The sequence below is a fragment of the Pseudorca crassidens genome, chromosome 16 (assembly GCF_039906515.1).
Source record: "Pseudorca crassidens isolate mPseCra1 chromosome 16, mPseCra1.hap1, whole genome shotgun sequence".
Classification (NCBI taxonomy): Eukaryota; Metazoa; Chordata; class Mammalia; order Artiodactyla; family Delphinidae; genus Pseudorca; species Pseudorca crassidens.
This window is the reverse complement of record NC_090311.1, coordinates 45,652,889-45,670,306: the sequence shown is the minus strand read 5'-3', so window position 1 is coordinate 45,670,306 and position 17,418 is coordinate 45,652,889. Positions and strand designations below refer to the sequence as shown.

The following is a 17,418-nucleotide window of genomic DNA, read 5'->3' as shown; positions in this document are numbered from 1 at the left end:
CTTAGTTGCTCCACGGCATATGGGATCTTCCCGGACCAGGGCTCAAACCCGTGTCCCCTGAGTTGGCAGGCAGAGTCTTAACCACTGCGCCACCAGGGAAGCCCATTGCTGTTCTTTTTTACTTGCTTATTCTCATCCAACTGGACTGGATGGAGTCAGAACTGTTGAGCCCTGCTTGCTCTGTCCCTTGCCTCCCCCATTTGTACTCTACATCTTCCTTGGCCTCCCCAGCCAACCCCAGTGTTATAGCCTGCCCAGAGTCAGTGATCTTCCATGGGAGTCACAGCCTAGATTGATTTAATACCAAGAAAAAAAGTCATGACATTGGTAGAGAAGATGATACTAAGGAATTTTAAAATGGCTCTTTTAGGAAAATTAGTTAAAAAAAATTTTTTTTAATTGGGGTATAGTTGTTTTACAGTGTTGTGTTAGTTTCTACTGTACAGCGAAGTGGATTTCCCTGTGCTATACAGCAGGTTCTCATTAGTTATCTATTTTATGCATATTAGTGTATATACGTCAGTCCCAATCTCCCAATTCATCCCACCCCTGCCTTTCCCCCCTTGGTGTCCATACGTTTGTTCTCTATGTCTGTGTGTCTATTTCTGCCTTGCAAACGGGTTCATCTGTACCATTTTTCTAGATTCCACATATGTGCGTTAATACATGATATTTGTTTTTAGGAAAAATTAGTTTTAAAATTCTCTTATTAGCTGTGTACTGTATTGCACATATTTTAGGAAGGTGCATTTAACAAGGAAAGTTGTTTTCTCTGTTGAAATGTTATCTCTTTGTTTCTCATTTTAGCGTCTTCATCCTCCAAACCTGGAAAGAAAATCCCAGCAGGAGCTGTTTCTGTATTTTTAGGTATCATAACTTAGAGTTTGTTTTTAAAAACTATATACCTGTTGTTTTGTCATTTTTAAGATTGTCATCTTCAAAGGACTGACTGGGGAGGAGAGTATGAAGAACTTCGGAGGGCATCTAAGAGTGAGAGCTGACTTAACCTGTGTTAGCTCATATTACCTTAGAAATCAGTGGCCTTGGACTTTTTTCGGTCTGAGTGATCAGTTGATTCTGCATTGTGGGACATTCTATATCAGTAAAGGTTGGAGGTTGTTGGGTCCTGTTAATGTGTTTTGTGGATGAACTGAAAGTACAAGTTCTTGGTGGTGGTACTGTTGCTTTTTTTCCCCTCCTGTAAAGTCAGGAAGTGCACCCACCCTGGCTCACAGCTGGTTTGTCCTGTCCCTCCACCCACAGGGGACACTGATGTGTTTGGTGCCACCCGTGCTCCGTCACTGAAGGAGGCCCAGAAGCCCGAGCAGCCCACTCCAGGGAAAAGCTCGTACCTCCCAGCGCCTGCTGGCCTCTTTGATGATGACGACGATGATGATGACTTTTTTGCAGCATCCCGTAGCAAACCTCCCAAGACAGGTACTGCTCCATCCTCTGTTTCTGGAAATTTAGCCAAATAAAGAATGTTGACCTAGGGGAGTTCCCTGGTGGTTTAGTGGTTGGGATTCCAGGCTTTCATTGCTGTGGCCCGGGTTCAATCCCTGGTCAGGGAACTGAGATCCTACAAGCCGTGTGGTGCAGACAAAGAAAAAAAAAAAAAGAAAAGAAAAAAAAATGTTGACCTAAAAAGGCATGAAGTTCATCTAGTTCCTTATCTCTTGCAGTGCCAGAATCCCTCCTCGAGCATTCCTGTCAGAGTTGTCTCATCTCTACTTAGATAGTTATGGTGCCTTGGAGGTCTGTATTTTATGGACCAATTTTTCCTGCTTTGGAAACTAGTTACTAGAATTATCTTTTTTATTTAGAGAGAAATCTGTTCCCCTCTAATATCTGCCCAAGATGCTAGTTTTGACCTTTTCAGTTAGAGAGAAAGTTTTAATCACACTTTCTTCCAGAGTCCTTAGGAAAATACACGAGCATGAGCAGAACGTTCATGCTAGCTGTTTAGTTCCCAGCTTCTCCGCTCTGTACCAGAAAGCCCAGGTGACCTTGACTTTCACTTCTGTAACAGGGTTTTTAGCTCCTTGGCCACTTCGGCACTCTCCTTTCTTCTCCCCTCAAATTTCAGCCAGCTTGTTCATGAACTCACTCCTATGAATCAGTGGTTATTTAATGGCAGATGTCTCTCCCTGGACTCTTGTCAAAATGCAGATTCTGATTCACTGGGTTTAGGGTGGGGCCTGCAATTCTGCATTTTTGACAGGCTCCCTGGTGGGTAGAGATTGCTTGTCCATGGGTTGCAAAGGATTGGGTTTATTGGTTGTCTTTCTAGAAAAGAAGGGTAGACCACTGAGGTGCACACAACTTCTAGCAACTTGAGCAACAAAGGGCTTTTTCTCCTAAGGACTAGATGGACCAGGAAGCATCGAGAAGCAGGGTCTCTGGACTTAGCTCCTTTTCCAGCAGTAGGTGTGAAAGTAAGGACAGCAGCAGAAATGTGAGGGAAGTAATAGCCGGGTTTTAGAAAGAGTGCAAACTGGACACATACTACGCTCACATCTAGGCCGACTGAAATGACAGTGAATAAAGGAGTAAGTGCCTCTCGTGGCTTGGAAGGGCTCTCACTTGGTGGGATTAACTGATTTGGAATCACAAGTAAGTTGGTGCCGCTTTCATTGACAGCTGCTGTTCTCCTGGGACATGCGTGAGTCAGTGCCCTATTTCAGTGACACACACCTCATTCAGAGCAGCAATGCTTGTGGTAGCGAAAGGTTGGAATCCCCCCAAATATTCATCAGTAGGGTAAATTATGGTCCTTCCATTTAGTGGAATTTTGTGAAGCTGTGAGAAAGAATGAGTTTTTTGTGTGTTGACATGGGAAGATACCCTAGGTACATTGAGTGAAAAATGCAAATCATAAGACACATTCTTCAAATTGTGTTATTTATTATTTAGCCGTATTTGCGAATAACTAGAGTTAACATGTTAGTATATCTTTTGTGGAAATTAGAAGCATGTATATCAAACTGTTCCTGCTGGCCTTGTTTGGGTGGGCAGGTGGGATTATGTGGGAGGTTTCAGTTTTTGTTTTTATATGCCTCTGTATAGTTTGACTTCTTTTTTAATTTTTAAAAAAGATTTATTATTTTTATTATTTATTATTTTTTGGCTGCGTTGGGTCTTAGTTGCAGCACGTGGGATCTTCGTTGAGGCATGCGGGATCTTTTGTTGCGGTGCGCGGGCTTCTCTGTAGTTGTGGCATGCAGGTTTTCTCTTCTCTAGTTGTGGCACGCAGGCTCCAGGGCACGTGGGCTCTGTAGTTGTGGCGCGTGGGCTCCAGGGCGCGTTGGCTCTGTAATTTGCAGCTCTCTTGTTGAGGTGCGTGAGCTCAATAGTTGTGGCGCGCAGGCTTAGTTGCCTCGCAGCATGTAGGATCTTAGTTCCCTGATCAGGGATCGAACCTGCGTCCCCTGCATTGTAAGGCGGATTCTTTACCACTGGACCACCAGGGAAGTCCCAGTTTAACTTTTTAAAAGCAGGAGCCAACTGTCACTTCTCAGATTCCTAGAGCAGTTGACTCTTAAATGATCTTTCTTTCTGTAGGTCTCTTTTTACCCTTTATGCTAGTCCAAACTACTCCAAGCATAAGGTACTGCTTCTTGGATAAGGGTGTAAGCTAGATGGTTAAACTGTCTGTCCTGCGTTTCATTGGAGTATCTGTTGTGTTCTTTGAAAAATTCCAATCTAGTCCACTTAATATTTCTTTGTAACTAATCAAGCAATAACATACTTTTTCTGTTTATTCTTTGAGAAAGAAGAATTTTTTTTTTTTTTTTTGCGGTATGTGGGCCTCTCACTGCTGTGGCCTCTCCCGTTGCGGAGCACAGGCTCCGACGCGCAGGCTCAGCGGCCATGGCTCACGGGCCTAGCCGCTCCACGGCATGTGGGATCTTCCTGGACCGGGGCACGAACCCATGTCCCCTGCATCGGCAGGCAGACTCTCAACCACTGTGCCACCAGGGAAGCCCTGGGAGAGAAGAATTTTTAATCTGTGAATTTCGTGATGGGATTTTTGACCTCCGTGTAATTTTATGCTGTGGTCTCTTTCTAAAGACAAAGTCAAATCCACTGCCAGTATCTTTGACGATGAGGAAGGAGATCTGTTCAAAGAAAAAGCGGCAGCTTTGCCAGAGGCTACTGTAAGTCAGACAGATGAAAATAAAGAAAGAGCAGAAAAAAAGGTAAGCAGGAGGGAAGACTAAACACGGGAGTGTAGATTTGGGGCATCTTGTTAATTCACTGGAACCCAGAGGGAAGTATTGTTCCTTTCAAGTGTATAGCAAACTTCAAATGTACAGAGAGTTGAAAGAATACAACAAACACCCAAATAACTAGCACCTAGATTCAGCAGTTGTGGCATTTTGCCTTCCTCGGTGGTCTTAACATCCACTGGTGATCTTTTCCTGAACCAGTTATCATGTTGGGTGGCGGGGAAAACAGAAGAATGTGGTTCTACTTCTACCATTTCTTCTTTGTTAATTAGCTGGCATCCTTCTGAACAGAAGAGCTTTCTCTCCTCCTTCTTTCCTGCTTTTTTAGTATCACTATAGGATCATAGATTCGCTATTTGACATGTTATGATCCATTAACATCGTAATTCAAATTGACCTGTATTTGGCCAATAGGCTGCATCTCCATCACTCTTTAAGCTCTTCTGGCTGCTGTCCCTTCCCTTGCTATCCTGCACAGCTTGAAACCCTGACCCTCTCTGCCTCTGACCACCTAGGTGCCAGCATTCAGAACCCAGCAGCCTCCTAGGATGCCCACCTTAGGTTCCAGCTTAGGTACATGTCCCACTTGTGCACTGTATGAGGCAGGCAGTCTGTCCTACCCCGATCCCCCAGATGTGCCCTCTGCTTTATCTTGTTTTTCTCTTTTCTCACAGTTCCCTCTGCCTGGAGTGTTCTTGCTTGTACCATCTCCCATGTCCAGGTCCTGTCTGTCCTGAGAAATTTACTTTACAAGGACTGTTTCTTCTTTCATTCCTAACATATACCAATTTTAAAATTCTTTCTCATGGTACTTCTCTTTTTGCATTAATTCTTTATATGCACTTGATACATGTCCAAGGTCCATGATGTTTTTATTCCCCTGCTGCATGGCCTGGGACCTTATCCTAGCAGAGATTCAGGACATCTTTTGAATGAATGAGTGAATGAACCCTCATTTTCAGGTGTCTGGCTTGTTAACTCTCAATTTTTTTTTTTTCCCCAACAAAGGTTACCCTCCCTTCCAGCAAAAATCTCAAGCCGTTGTCAGAAACAAAAACTCACAAAGGTTTATTTTCAGATGAGGATGACTCTGAGGTAAGGAATTCATCTTTTTCTTAGTTCTGGGAAATAGTTCATGGATATGACATTGGAAAGTATTTCTGATTCAGGGTGTTCTCAGTAGAGTTATAAGGCTTATTAAGTACTTTAGTTCTTTCATTGAAAATAATGTTTTGAGAACACATGGTCTATAGAAAGCAACATGTATACAATACTTTCACTGTTGGGTTTGAATCCAGTGAATCTCCTGGGAGGAAAATTCAGGATACTCATATTTTAGGCTATTAATTGATCCATAATGTAATGAGGTGCTTGTACGAGAACAGAAATCAACACACTGCTTCCTCTTTCAGTAGTCTCACTAAACAGTGGGCATAGACTGTTAACAGTTTGTGGGCTGGCACTGCCTTGCAGACAGCCTCAGTCCTCCAGGGCCCTGCCTAGAAGCACCTTTCCAGTGACGCAGGGACAACTCTCAGAAGCGTTACTGCTTTTTCTGACTTCCACAGGCCTTGATCCTTTTAGAGCTAACTTTAGGCCAGGGTTTTAAGGGATCGGAGACCTATCTGAGAATGTGTAATGGGCAGTAATCAATCCCCTTCACAGAGAAAGATGGGAACATGGCAGAAATTTATATGTAATTTCAAGAAATTACGAACTCTGGGTTAAGCTCTTGTGGTTATTTTGCACTTATAGCCAGGATGAGCATACAACTCTTTGGAGGTAGAGGGATCAGTGTTGATGGAAATAAAATCTTGAGGCATATATTTCATTGGTGGCCAGTGTGCAGAAGATAGGAATTAAGTGAAGTCCAGTTAAGCCAAACTCCTGACACATAAGTAGAGCATGATGGGGCCTCACACTCTGGTCTTATCCTGCACTCTCCGCTTCTTCATCATCACACACAGAGGCACTTGGAGATCTTTGGGCTGGCTTTTGCCCCTCTGGGAGTGCTCTTCCCAGAATCGGATAGCCCACTTCCTCACTTTTTCCAGGTCCCTGCAAGGTCTCCTGTGACAGCCCTTTGCACAATAGCAAGCCCGCCAGCACACATCACACTGTGCTCCTTAGCCCCTCTTCTGTTTTATTGTCCCCACAGTATGTATTGCCATGTGACACTTCATGTCTGCTTGTTCACTGTCTATGTCCCATCTAGAGCAAGCTCCATGAGGGCAGGACGGTGTGTTTCCTGCCTGTGTCCTTAACGCCTAGACTAGTGCTTGGTATTTGGTAAGCTGTCAGGGAGTTGTTGACTAAGTGAAAAAACCAAACGTGAGCAATTTCAGTGACTCAACAGGTGTTCTCATTATTTATTACTATGAAACAGATCACTCCAAAACTTTGTGGCTTAAAACACCAATAAGTTTTATTACCTCTTATGGTTGTAGAAGTTGACTGGGCTCAGCCAGGCATTTTTCACTTAGGGTCTCTCATGTGGTTCCAGTCTGAAGGTGGCCAGGCTGAGAGTCATCTCACTCATGTGTCTGGTGCCTGGGTGGGAAAGACTCGAACAGCTGGGGCTCTTGGGAGGTCCCTCTCTGTCTCTGTGTGGTCTCCCAGCATGGCAGCTTCAGGGAAGCTGGACTTCTTAGGGTGTTGCCTCAAGGCTTCAAAGTGAGATTCCCAAGAGAGCTGCACAGAGGCTGTACAGGTGTACCTGGGAGATACTGCGGGTTTGGTTCCAGACACCATAATAAAACGAATATCTCAGTAAAGTGAGTCACATGAATGTTTTGGTTTCCCAGTGCATATAAAAGTTACGTTTATACTATACTGTAGTCTATTAAGTGTGCAATAGCATTATGTCTAAAAAAAATGTATATACCTTAATTAAAAAATACTTTATTGCTAAAAAATGCTAACCATCATCTGAGCCTTCAGCAAGTCATAATCTTTGCTGGTGGAGGATTTGAAATAGTGCAAGAATTACCAAAATTTGACAGAGAAACAAAGTGAGCAAATGCTGTAGGAAAAATGTCATTGACAGACTTGCTTGAGACAGGGTTGCCACAAACTTTGAATCTGTGGAAAATGCAATATCTGTGAAGCACAATAAAGTGAAGCACCATAAAATGAGGTATGTCTGTACTGTTTTTTGTAACCTAGCCTCAGAAGTCAGCGTTGTCACTTCTACCACATTCTGTTGGTTGAGGCAGTACAAAGGCCCGCCCAAATTCAAGGGCAGGGGACATCAACTCCACTTCCTGATAGTAGGAGTGTAAATGAATTTGCAGACAGGTTTAAATCCACCACCACAGGTTTTGTCCCATGTGTACCATCACAGATTGTTTTTATTGGATATTGTCGAGGTTTATAGGCAAGGAGAAGTAAAACGATGCAGTCTAGGAAGAGCTTTGGACCAAAAGGATTGAATATTTACTCCTCCCTTTATATCTCAAGTGTGGAGCTAAAGTTTACCTTGTGGAATCATTTTGGGGAGGTGTTTAAGGTAATGGAAAGCCTTTTCTTTCCCCTAACACCAAGGAAGATATTAGTTAAGGGTCCAAAAACAGTGATGTTGAAATTTGTTTTTGTTCTTTGTTTTGGTTTACTACTACTTTTTTTTTTTTTTTAAACACAGCACTTTCTTTAAGTGAAATGTTGCCAATGCTTAAAATGCAGGAGAGGCATGGGAAGCCTGGGACTGCCCCTGTGTGGCCCCTTCTACCCAAACAGACCCATGGGGACTCCATGGGGCCTAGGCAAAAGCCACTGGGCTGAGTGGAGCTTTTCTCAGTTAATGAAGTAATTAGCTCCATATCTGAGTAGACATTGATTACATGATTAAAAAAAAATTATCCAGAGGTCTTAGAAACTATGTTCTTGTCCTATTTGCCTGTCTCTTATGTATTGAAGTTTCTTATCCTGAGGGAATAGTTACCCTATTTCATGTTTCTGATTCATGCAACTCAGTTTGCAGATCTTTCTTTGCATTATAGGCTGACATTTTATAACATTTTGGAAATTTCTTCAGAATCTACCAGATCTTTCTCTAATTTGCAACATTTCCTAGCTGCCGTTCAAGAACGCCAAATAGTTTAAAGTTAAAATTTAATTTGTATTTATTTAAAAGAAATCATATCATACTCTTATTATAGGAAAGAGGATATAACTAAATAAAACAGAGTCGTAGATCCAATAATTTGTTAATCTAGCTTCTATTTCCATTATTAAATCTGTTTAATCTCTCTGATTCTCTGGACAGAAAAAGGAAGTTATTTTTTTAAGCATGGTAGGAAGTTGATTGGAAAAATTTCCCCTGCCTTAATCATCCAGGTGAGAGTATAAAAACCTCTGGGTTCCAGTGACGCCACGTGGAGTTACATGTGGGTCTCTTCCTTCTCACCTGCACGCAGTGAGGATGGACTGATGCGTGTTCCTCGAGGACTGTGTCACCGAGCTTCCCTCTTTGACAAAGAGACCTGGATGCACGGCAGCCATCATGTCGTAAACTTTAGTGTTTTATATCTGATACTTTAAAAGCTGGTATATTTTATAAACCAGGAACTTTAATCTTGATCCAACAGGATTTGTTTTCTTCTCAAAGTGTGAGTAAGTCGAAAGATGCATCTCTCCTGCCTAGCAAACTCCCCACCTCGGTCTCGCTTTTCGATGACGAAGATGAAGAGGTAAACCTTGTTACTGCAACACAAGATAATCAAGTTTTCCATTAGTAGAAAACTGTTGCTGATGTAGCTTTATAACCAGAGGCTCATACAGTAGAACAAGGTGATAGGGAAGCAGTCAAGCTTTCTGAGGCTTATATAACAAAAACATTTCAGTTTTTATTTCCTTTCTTAAGTTCTCTTAACTGCACAATGGGCAGGGCCTTAGATTTCTTGACCCAGCTCTATGCAAGGCTTTGTAGGTTTCACTTTTAAAATCTTCCTTTAAGAAATACTTTTTAGGGGATGGAACCCAATGGTCTGCAAGAACGTCTTGGATAAAGTGGGAGTGGAGGGGAGAAGGCAACCATGTCCTCACCTTGCTTCTCTTTCCCACGCTGGATGAGAGCAAAGTGGGAGAAAGAAATGAGAGGGAAGACAAGCCAAACCTTTGCTCTTATGCAGTATTGTGCGGTGGCTGAGCTCATGGGCTTTGGCATCAGAGCCCTGTGTTCATATCCTAGCTCCACCACATGCAAATCAGGGACCTTGGGCAAGTAACTTAACCTTTCTGAATCTCATCTCACTTAGTAGTATATAGGGTCATTGTGACAGCTAAAACAACTAATGCACAGCCATTGGCACAGTGCCTGGCACATAGTAAGTGCGTAGTAAATGTGAGCTCTGTCATTCATATCCCCAGTGAGTGCCAGTTCATTAGTCTCACAGCCTTTCCTACCTTCCCACACTTTCCTTAAAGACTCCCTTTATCCAGTCTTTACACTACAGGACTGTTCACCTGCTGTAGTATGTTGTTAAGAGTGTTTTTCTGTTTAACTTGGGCTCAGACCAAGTTCTATGGTTTTGTTCCCTTTACCTAAATAAAAGTACCTTAATAGGTACTTTGGGAATGCCGTTGAACCTATAAGAATCAGCTCTTACTAGGCCAGTGATTTTATTTAGTAAATTATTTCTTAAGTTTGTATTGTCCCTTTGAAATTAATCAGAAACACAAGTCATTCCTTCCCTCTGTCCCAGGTGTATGTCTTCCATAAATGTGAAAGAGTAGAGAAACCTCCCTGTATCTTTCTCTTTATGCATTGGTCTGGCTTCTAATTCATAGAAAGAAAGGTGCAGGCTGCTGGCTGCCACAGGGGGCTGTACTGCTCTCAGGCTAATTGCAGGCTCTGGACCCTCCCTAATGAGCATAGCGGGCCCGCCCACAGGAGGACTGGGCGGGGCCAGGTTCCTTCCTATTTCTATGACTTTGTCCTCACATTATTCCCTTTCCTGCTTCCTCCCAGGTGTTCCGCCTTTGAATTTTATGGTATCTGTTTCCCTTCTATGGATGAATATAGTTAGAGAAGATTGTAGGCTGTTGTTGTAGGATTCATACATAAGTGAGAAGTGGCATTTACTAGTATTGTGTGATTTTTTTTCCCCCCAAAAGGTGTGATATATCTTCTTCACTTGACTGGAGACTTATTCTCTACTAATTTGACATGAGAGAATGTCTTCAGTTTTTTGTTTTATGTGTTCTAAGTTGTCATACTCTTCTGCCATTTGTTTTTCTAGGATAATCTTTTTGGGGCTACAGCTGCTAAGAAGCAGTCATCATCTCTACTAACTCAGAGCCAAGAGAAAACAAAGCCCTCTGAGCTTTCCAAAAAGAAAGCATCTGCCTTATTGTTCAGCAGTGATGAGGAGGTGGGTTGAAAGTTATTTTCTAGAGAAGAGTAGGAGATGGCTTGATGAATTTAAGAGTTACAGCTGTCCTAAACCTTTTCTTTTTCTGCCTATTTAGATCTAGTGAAGTTCGGTCACCAAAAACTATGTTCACAAGACTGTCTTTCTATTCTTGAAGAAAGATATTTATTGTAGTATATTAAAGATTAATCTTTTCAAAATGCTTAGGAATAAAATAAGTATCACCCTCAAATTATAATACATGCTAATTCAAATGAGTTAGGCCTTTACTTTTTTTTTAACATCATTATTGGAGTATAATTGCTTTACGATGGTGTGTTAGTTTCTACTGTACAACAAAGTGAATCAGCTGTATGTATACATATATCCCCATATCCCCTCCCTCTTGCATCTCCCTCCCACCCTCCCACCCCTCTAGGTGGACACAAAGCACCGAGCTGATCTCCCTGTGCCATGTGGCTGCTTCCCACTAGCTATCTATTTTACATTTGGTAGTGTATATATGTCCATGCCACTCTCTCACTTCATCCCAGCTTACCCTTCCCCCTCCCCATGTCCTCAAGTCCATTCTCTACATCTGCATCTTTATTCCTGTCCTGCCCCTAGGTTCTTCAGAACCAAAATATTTTTTTAGATTCCATATATATGTGTTAACATACGGTATTTGTTTTTCTCTTTCTGACTTACTTCACTCTGTATGACAGTCTCTAGGTCCATCCACTTCACAGCAAATAACTCAATTTCATTCCTTTCTTTGGCTGAGTAGTATTCCATTGTATATATTTGCCACATCTTCTTTATTCATTCATCTGTCGATGGACACTTAGGTTGCTTCCATGTCCTGGCTATTGTAAATAGAGCTGTAATGAACACTGTGGTACATGTATCTTTTTGAATTATAGTTTTCTCAGGGTATATGCCCAGTAGTGGGATTGCTGGGTTGTATGGTAGCTCTGTTTTTAGTTTTTTAAGGAACCTCCATACTGTTCTCCATAGTGGCTATATCAATATACATTCCCACCAACAGTGCAAGAAGGTTCCCTTTTCTCCACACCCTCTCCAGCATTTATTGTTTGTAGATTTTTTTGTTGATGGCCACTCTGCCTGGTGTGAGGTGATACCTCATTTTAGTTTTGATTTGCATTTCTCTAATGATTAGTGATGTTGAGCATCCTTTCATGTTTGTTGGCAATCTGTATATCTCCATTGGAGAAATGTCTGTTTAGGTCTTCTGCCCATTTTTGGATTGAGTTGCTTGTTTTTTTAATATTGAGCTGCATGAGCTGCTTGTAAATTTTGGAGATTAATCCTTTGTCAGTTGCTTCGTTTGCAAATATTTTCTCCCATTCTGAGGGTTGTCTTTTGGTCTTGTTTATGGTTTCCTTTGCTGTGCAAAAGCTTTGAAGGTTCATTAGGTCCCATTTGTTTATTTTTGTTTTCATTTCCATTTCTCTAGGAGGTGGGTCAAAAAGGATCTTGCTGTGATTTATGTCATGGAGTGTTCTGCCTATGTTTTCCTCTAAGAGTTTTATAGTGTCTGGCCTTACATTTAGGTCTTTAATCCATTTTGAGTTTATTTTTGTGTATGGTGTTAGGGAGTGTTCTAATTTCATTCTTTTACATGTAGCTGCCCAGTTTTCCCAGTACTTTATTTTGTTAAATGATTGCTGTGCTTCGTTAACCAAGAACGGTAGCTAGACAAGGTAGGAGTGGTCTATGCTCGTTTAATTCCTTTTTTATAAGAGTCTTAACAGTGTTTCCATTTGCTATTCAGATATATATTAACAGAGCCAATTGAGAATATAGTTTAGCAGCTGTTCAAATTTAGCTGTACAGAAAAAGACTAAATATAATGATATTAAAAGCTGTGAGTATTAAAAATCTTCCTATTTTATAATACTCTGTTTTAACATTATAGGTAAGTTATGAGGGTATGATGTAGGCAGATAAATGATAGATGTGTTCATTCTTTTTAATTGAAAGCAACTTAAAATGACACAACATAATTTGCTTTTTCTACTGAAGTCTGTGAATTTATAATGGATTTTCCTTTTTTTTTTCTTTCTAGCATTCTTAGTGGGTTGTTCTCCCTATAGTAATGGCCAACCATCAGTTGAATTTTTTCTTCTGTAGTATTACTGTGGTTCAGGGAAAATAAAAATATTAGCTAAAGCAGGGAGCAAAAGTACTTGCAGAGTAAAGATAACCAGGGTTCTAGAACAGTGACTCGGCTTTGACTGCCCAGCGGGATCGCTTAGAGAACTTTAGAGAGTACTGATACCAGCTTCCACCACTGGAGGTTCTGAATTAATTGATTTGGGGTATGGCCTGTTACTGGAGGTTTCTAAGGCTCTTTTGGGGATTCTAGCATGTGGTCGCCGTTGAGCACCCCTGCTCTAGGGGAGCACTTCTCAAACTATAACGTGTGAAGAAATCACCTGGACATACTGTGTCAAATGCAGGTTCTGATTCAGAAAGAGGGGTAGAAATTCTGTATAATAGAAGCTGCTGCTTGTGGAACCCACTTTGATTTGCAAAGCTCTAGACTCCAGGACCACTTAGCAAGTGCTCAGGAGATCCTTGATTTGAAGAGGTGAGCATAGCCAGGTGGGGTTTCCTTAATTGCTTTCTAAAGTCCAGATTCAGAACTTTGTGGTAAAAGGGTTGCTAGCAGCTTTCATTGTGTCTTGTTTACATCGCATGAGCTTTTTATACATTTTTTTCCCCAGCTTGCTTTGGGATTTTTTAATTTAAATATCATATTCCTCCAAAGTTGAGAGTTCTCGACTTTTTTTTTTTTAAACATTCCTGTATCTTCTCATTCCCCTGTATAACTAATTTTGATCTCTAAAGTAGAGAACTTTCCTTGTCCTAACACAGAACAGGACCATAGAGAGAGAAACACTGTGGCAGGTAGTGATGGAGGGAAACACCATAAGGTCTGGGGAGGTCAAAGAACCCAGCTGTCTAGATTTGAGTTCAGTGAAAAGCCTTGGACATAAGCTTCCCTCGAAAGTGATACACTTAGTTTAAATACAAGTTAGTTTAACAAATGTGAATTTTATTTTACTCCTCAGGTTTCTTAATCTAAATGGCCAGAGGATTTTAACATATATTTTATCTTTTAAGGACCAGTGGAATATTACTGACTCACAGACCAACTCGGCATCTGACAAGTCTAAAGGAGAACTTAGGGACTCTGGGACCACCCAAGACCAGGAGATTAAGGTCGTGAAAAAGGCCGGCCTCTTTGAGGAGGACAATGAGGATGATCTGTTTGCTATTGCTAAGGACAGGTGAGACAGTCATTGTAAGAAATCATTTCATCAGTGTCTATGGTAATAGGTGAAGGTATTTGATGTGCAAGATATCAGCTGCTGGGGGTGACATGCCGATCGTTCATCACCTGGTAATCATATAAACGAGAATGTCTTTGATTTTCACTTGCAAGTTATTCTCCCCTGGTACTGGGAAATGTTTTTCTTCATGGATCCTTACCTAATTTCTTCTACTTATCTTTTTTTTTTTTAACCTTAAAATACTATTTTTCTTAGTTTGTTAGGGGTTTAAGTACAGTTCGTTGTCTTTTTTGTTTTTTCCCTGGGATACCCTAAAGAATGTAAAGTTTTGTCCAAGTTACTTAAGTTTGTCATTTGGATAGAAATCTGCTCAGCATTGAGAAACATCCTGTTTAGTAAGATGGTTCTCTGCAGAGCTGTGCTGTATCACACCAGTTGCTGGTAACCCCTAGCTGGTCTTACGTTCTCCTGCACGTTAATGCTTGGACTAAAGGGTGGCAGGTTATGTAGAGCAGTGGTCCCCGACCTTTTTGGCACCAGGGACCGGTTTTGTGGAAGACAATTTTTCCACGGACCAGGGATGGTGGGGGATGGTTCAGGCTGTAATGCGAGCGTTGGGGAGCCACAGATGTAGCTTCGCTCGCTGGCCTGCCACTCACCTCCTGCTGTGCGGCCTGGTTCCTAACAGGCCCAGGACTGGTACCGGTCTGCGGCCTGGGGGTGGGGACCCCTGATATAGAGTGAGCGTGGGTTGTGGTTGGTATTGTAATATGCTGCATATTAGCTGTGTATTCAGAATAACTCCCTTGAAAATATATGTATTTTTTTCTTTTTCTCTTGAGATCCTTAAATGATTACTTTGAAATTTAACTGAATGGTAGTAACATAAAGAGGCAATTGATTGGACATGTAAACCCTATGCATTGGTGTGGTTAAGCTTTAATACTGAATTGATAGATTCAAAAATGTCTCATATTTCTGTCTCTGACTATTATCTCTTCAGCTGTCGCCATTTCTACTTTGGGCTCCATGACTTCACCCCTGGGTGTATATTGGGCCTCTGGTTAAGAATGTAAGCTCTGGAATCCCAATACCTGATACTAAATTCTGGCCCTGCCAGTTGCTCTCTGAATAGCCTTGGACAAGTTACCTAACCTCTCTGAGCCTGAGTTTTCTCATCTGTTAAACAAAAATGATAATAGTGCTTCTCTCACAGGATCATTGAGAGGATTAAATGAAATCCCAATATGAAACGCTTAGCGCAATAGCTGGTACATTGTAAGCACGGAAATGTAATTTACTGTCATGAGTGTAGGGGAAATAGCATTTCATTCCTTTATTTTTGTTGCTCTCTCTCTCTGCTGGGACTCTCTCCTTCCTTTCTTCCCTGGCCAGCTTCTTCTTCTTTTTTTTTTAAATGTTGTGCATTTTGTTTATTTACTTATTTATTATTATTATTATTTTTGGCTGCGTTGGGTCTTCATTGCTGCGCCCGGGCTTTCTCTAGCTGCGGCAAGCGGGGGCTACTCTTTGTTGCAGTGCACGGGCTTCTCATTGCAGTGGCTTCTCTTGTGGCGGAGCACGGGCTCTAGGCGTGTGGGCTTCAGTAGTTGTGGCTCGTGGGCTCAGCAGTTGTGGCTCGCGGGCTCTAGAGCGCAGGCTCAGTAGTTGTGGCACATGGGGCTTAGTTGCTCCGCAGCATGTGGGATCTTCCCGGACCAGGGCTCAAACCCGTGTCCCCTGCATTGGCAGGTGGATTCCTAACCACTGCACCACCAGGGAAGCCCCTGGCCAGCTTCTTTTAAGACTCAGTTTAAGCCCTCTCTTTTGAGAAGCCTTCCTTAACCCAAACAGCTGAGAAAGATAAGAAATAGGGTTAGAGTCTAAAGCAAAAATGGCTCCATCTTTAACCCCCCCGCCCCCAGCTCTGTTTCACTTGAGCATTTTCTACACTGTATAGAAATTACCTATTTACGTGTGCAGCCCCTCCCTTTGCCCCCACCACACACATATCGTCACAGGTCTAGAGATCAGGAAACATGTTTCATGTGTATGTCCCAGTACCAATTACACACAATATCCAGCTTTCAGCAATGCTAGCTTTCATCAGATTCTCGAAAAAATCTTTTACAGACAACAAGTTCAGGAGAGGTTGTGGAGGAATTGGAGCCCTCACACATTGCTGGTGGGAACGTAAAATGGTGCAGCCACTTGGGAACACAGCCTAGCAGTTCCATGAAAAGTTAAACATGGAGTTGCCACATGACTCAATTTCAGTTTTTAGGAACATGCGTGAGAGAAATGTCCACCCAAAAACTTGCACGTGAATGTTTATCATAGCGTTATTCATAATAGCCAAAAAGCGGAAACAACTCAAAAGTTCATCCACTGTAGAACGGATAAATAAAATGTGTTATATCCACACAATGGACTCTTACTCAGCAATTAGAAGGAATAAAGTACAGATACATGCTTCAATATAGATGAACCCTGAAAATATTGTGATAATTGAGAGAAGCCAGTCACAGAAAACAACATGTATGATTCTATTTGTGTGTAATGTGCGGAAGAGATAAATCCATAGAGACAGAAAGTAGATGAGTGTTTGTCTGGGGCTGAGGGGAAAGGAGAATTGGCAGTGACTGTGAACAGGTATGGGCTTTCACTTTAGGTTGATGGAAATATTGTGAATTCAGATTATGGTGATAGTTGCACAACTCTGTGAATATACTAACAGTCACTGAACTGTACACTACTAAAGGATAAATCTTATAGTATGTAAATTGTAACTCAAACCCATTCTAAAAAAAGAAACAGAAGCTTTGTGACCCTAACAAAGTTGCGAAATACTGCCTTGTAAGTAGGGCACTCAGACATCCTTGCTTGTCTGGAGAGGCCTCCTTTGTGCCTGTCATTTCAGCCTGGTGGTTAATAATTTTCCCTTTCAGTCTCAAAAGTGTCCTGGTGTAGGCCATAAACTCTATAGTCATCTTAATGTGTTTTGACATCTGTCCCTTTTAATGAATCAAAATACTTACTATCCCATTATTTATAATGAGAAATACTCCAGTTCACTGAGCTGCATATTTTTCTTCTGAGGACAGATCGCCACGGGATGTCCACATTTAACCAGCAGGTACCGGAGGGTGTGGAATGAGATCCAAGGTTAAGGACTCACTGTCGTTATCTATTGTAACTATGTCCAGAAAGCTAACTAGCTTTCCTCTAGCTTAGAACTTCAGAATCTGGCATCAGATTCTTTTCTGTGGGTAGCTTGGTTTTGGTTTTGATTTTTAGAAATTGTTCAGAAAATCACGCATAAGATTTTTCTTCTGCTGTAGCAGCTTAATAAGGTTTTTGCTTTTTAGGTATCTGTTGTAGTTATTTTTGTAATATTTTGTGATCATCACTTAGTAGTCATATATTTTGGTTATAATTTGTGTACATTTTTATCAGTGTATATCCTTAAAGGCATATTAGATTTTACCTGACTGTGTATGGCTCTTTGTTTTTATAATT

General features: G+C 41.5%; 1 protein-coding gene across 17 annotated transcripts in view; it reads left to right on the top strand.

The window, feature by feature from the left end:
- The window catches only part of LOC137209073 (WASH complex subunit 2-like), a 56,159-nt gene that overhangs the window by 20,916 nt on the left and 17,825 nt on the right, over positions 1 to 17,418 (top strand). For all 17 annotated transcript variants that reach the window (XM_067710215.1, XM_067710211.1, XM_067710210.1 and 14 more), the window contains 7 exons: positions 808 to 867; positions 1,264 to 1,437; positions 4,072 to 4,199; positions 5,238 to 5,324; positions 8,816 to 8,917; positions 10,469 to 10,600; positions 13,730 to 13,896. In XM_067710215.1, coding sequence (XP_067566316.1) covers positions 808 to 867; positions 1,264 to 1,437; positions 4,072 to 4,199; positions 5,238 to 5,324; positions 8,816 to 8,917; positions 10,469 to 10,600; positions 13,730 to 13,896 — 850 coding nt within the window. The remainder of the gene's footprint in view (positions 1 to 807; positions 868 to 1,263; positions 1,438 to 4,071; positions 4,200 to 5,237; positions 5,325 to 8,815; positions 8,918 to 10,468; positions 10,601 to 13,729; positions 13,897 to 17,418) is intronic.